This window comes from Ailuropoda melanoleuca, unplaced genomic scaffold (assembly GCF_002007445.2).
Source record: "Ailuropoda melanoleuca isolate Jingjing unplaced genomic scaffold, ASM200744v2 unplaced-scaffold26247, whole genome shotgun sequence".
In the NCBI taxonomy this organism is placed as follows: Eukaryota; Metazoa; Chordata; class Mammalia; order Carnivora; family Ursidae; genus Ailuropoda; species Ailuropoda melanoleuca.
The window spans coordinates 1-2,540 of record NW_023196334.1 but is presented as its reverse complement, the minus strand read 5'-3'; the positions used below and the strand labels follow the sequence as shown (position 1 = coordinate 2,540).

Below are 2,540 nucleotides of genomic sequence, written 5' to 3'. Positions count from 1 at the left end.
ATCAACCCCCCTCCTTCAGAAGCATCTGGCTATGGTATTTCGTGTTAACAGCCTGGATGGACTAAGATGCCAAAGTAGGAGTGACTTTTCCAGATCACAGTTCCTAACGAACGGGAGAGTCAGCATTGTGCAAGTCAAATTCTACGTGCACTTGCACAAGCACCACTCCCTTCCTTCCCTGACCTCATCCAACTGCCAGTGAAAGAAATTCCCCAAAGATAGGCTCCTCGATGCAGGCTAGGTTTCGGGGAACTGACTACTTCTCGTGGGGGCGGGCCGGGAGTGCGGAGAGCAAAACAGGATGTCTGTGCATGGGCACTGGGTATTTCTCAATAAACTACACGCCCTGCTGAAAAGGAAGGTGGCTATGGTTTCAGTTTCAGACTACATCGAGGCTGAGAGAGAAAAGCCATGGCTGGTGAGTTTCCGACTGTCTAAGGGCCTGTCTGGGGGAAAACAGTCCCGGCTGGTCTTTAGTTCTGTGACTGTCCGGGTGGGCACGACGGAGGGTGGGGGCCTCCGGGGAGCAGGCGGGAGGGCAAAAGGAGGGCCCGGGAGACTCTCCGCAGCCTGAAGAAAGGCAAGGCCAGGAGGGAACTGGGGCTTTGCTGGCATGCTGGGGCTGCTCTGCCATCCTAGCTGAATGTTACCGGCCCTGTGTGACAGAGGGTGCAGAAGTGGCCCGGGGAAGGAAATGGGACATCGCTGGTCATTATTTTCTTATGCGGAGTTGAGGACATGTAGGGCATGGGGGGAAGAGCCCGGGTTTTCCGATGCAAAAGGCAGGAGAGCACCTCGGTCCTCAGGCTGCTCAGTGAGCGCCCAGGGTCAGTGCTGAGGGCGCACTGAGAGACGCGGGGGTCTTCAGGCTCCTGTGCTGCGTGGGGAGGGATGTCTTTCCTCTCAAATCTAAAGCAGGCTACTCCTTGGTGCTGACCTGAAAGGAAATGAGACTGTTTTCATGACTTGAGGAATCCTTGTGCTTCATGCAGACCAGACCCTGAGGGACAAGCGGAAGCTGTTTGTCAGCTCGGTGAACACGGGGACCCTCAACGGCTTGCTGGATGAGCTCTTAGAGAAAAGGGTGCTGAACCAGGAGGAGATGGAGAGAGTGCGATATGAAAATGCTACAGTGATGGATAAAGCCCGAGCTCTGATTGACTCTGTCCTACGGAAAGGGTCCCAGGCATGCCAGATTTTTATTTGTTATATTTGTGATGAGGACGCCTTCCTTGCAGAGAAGATGGGGCTCTCCTCAGGTAAGGGTCAATGCCTCACACTGAGGTGAACGGAGGTCCCGTGTCCTTGTGCCAATGTTTGATTTCTTCCTTGATCAGGTCTGTTTGCAGACAACTTCCCAGTTCCTTGCTGTAGGGCCCCATTTTTGCATCAATAGGTCTACCGCAAGCCTCCTGGCTTCTTCCTTTTTGGTCCTTTGACCCCTGGAGCCTTCCTTTGATTGGAGCTCGTTTCCCAACCTGAGTATGCAGTAGCTCCTTTGCAGAAATTCATGGGGACAGTCTGAAAAGCTTCATACCACATTCTCCAGTCATTCTGGCAAAGCACTGACTCAGTCTCTCTCTCTCACTCTCCATCTCTCTCTCTCTCACTCTCTCTCATTAAAGTCCAGGGCTCCCTGGGAACTTATGTAGTCATCTGATATAAAGACTCAGATACTTTTTATAACATCTCTCCAAAATTTGGCTCTCCAGGAGGAACAAAATATATTTCAGGGATGGTGGAACACTCAGAATAAGTTCAGTGCTTACAGAAAAGTAAGGATTTTAAGTGGACTCTTCCTTTTAGTTACCCCCTCCCATTTTCTTTTGAGTAAGACTGTCCCCCAGCATGGTTCTGGGCTGCGGACCATTTTATGAGGCCCAGCCCTTATACCTCTGGTCCTTCTGAGAGCCCAAGACCATGCATAGACATCTGAACTGCCCCTTCCGTGGTCACTTAGTCCCTGAACACAGCGAAGACAGGAGGTCCAGTGGAGTCCAGCCCTGGTCTCTTGGGCACTTGCCAAAGCCATTTAGAAAGAGGAGATGTTCTTTGAACACAAGAAGCCTTTTTTCCTGGGAATTTGTCGAAGCTTATGCGTGCCAAGTGACACGGCAAGCATCCACTGATGGATAATGAATTTCTCGTTTTTCTTTCAGTAACTTTTTCATTTAATAGATTCCCCCCAGTTAAAGATAACCAAGAAATAATGGTAAGGGTCTAGAATACTTTTACAATAGCCAGAGAGCTCATCCTGGCCCTGTTCCTCTCCCTGCACAGCCCTGGAGGCACTTGTCCAACCCAAGGGACACTCTACACCTGGAGTCGGCCTCTCCAGTCGTCACATGATGCCTCCCCAGTCAGGATCGTCATGGCTTTGTCTCTCCCTCATCCATCAGCCAATTTTTATAGGTTCATAGAATATGACAATGAGATATACTATTTGGATGCACTTTAATGGGAGAGATCTTTCTAAAAGAAGGTTCTTGGTCATAAGAAGACCTACTTCCTATTGCCATAAAAAGGCCTCTTCCAGAGAA

At 50.3% G+C, this 2,540-nt stretch overlaps 1 protein-coding gene across 1 annotated transcript; it reads left to right on the top strand.

Annotated features, from left to right (window-relative positions):
* Positions 1-263: 263 nt before the first annotated feature.
* Positions 264-2,505, top strand: LOC117798136 (caspase recruitment domain-containing protein 16-like). The gene is made up of 2 exons (XM_034650562.1): positions 264-418; positions 993-2,505. The coding sequence occupies exons 1-2, from the start codon at positions 412-414 to the stop codon at positions 1,286-1,288; spliced, it is 303 nt and encodes a 100-aa protein (XP_034506453.1). The 5' UTR covers positions 264-411; the 3' UTR covers positions 1,289-2,505.
* The last annotated feature ends 35 nt before the right edge of the window (positions 2,506-2,540 follow it).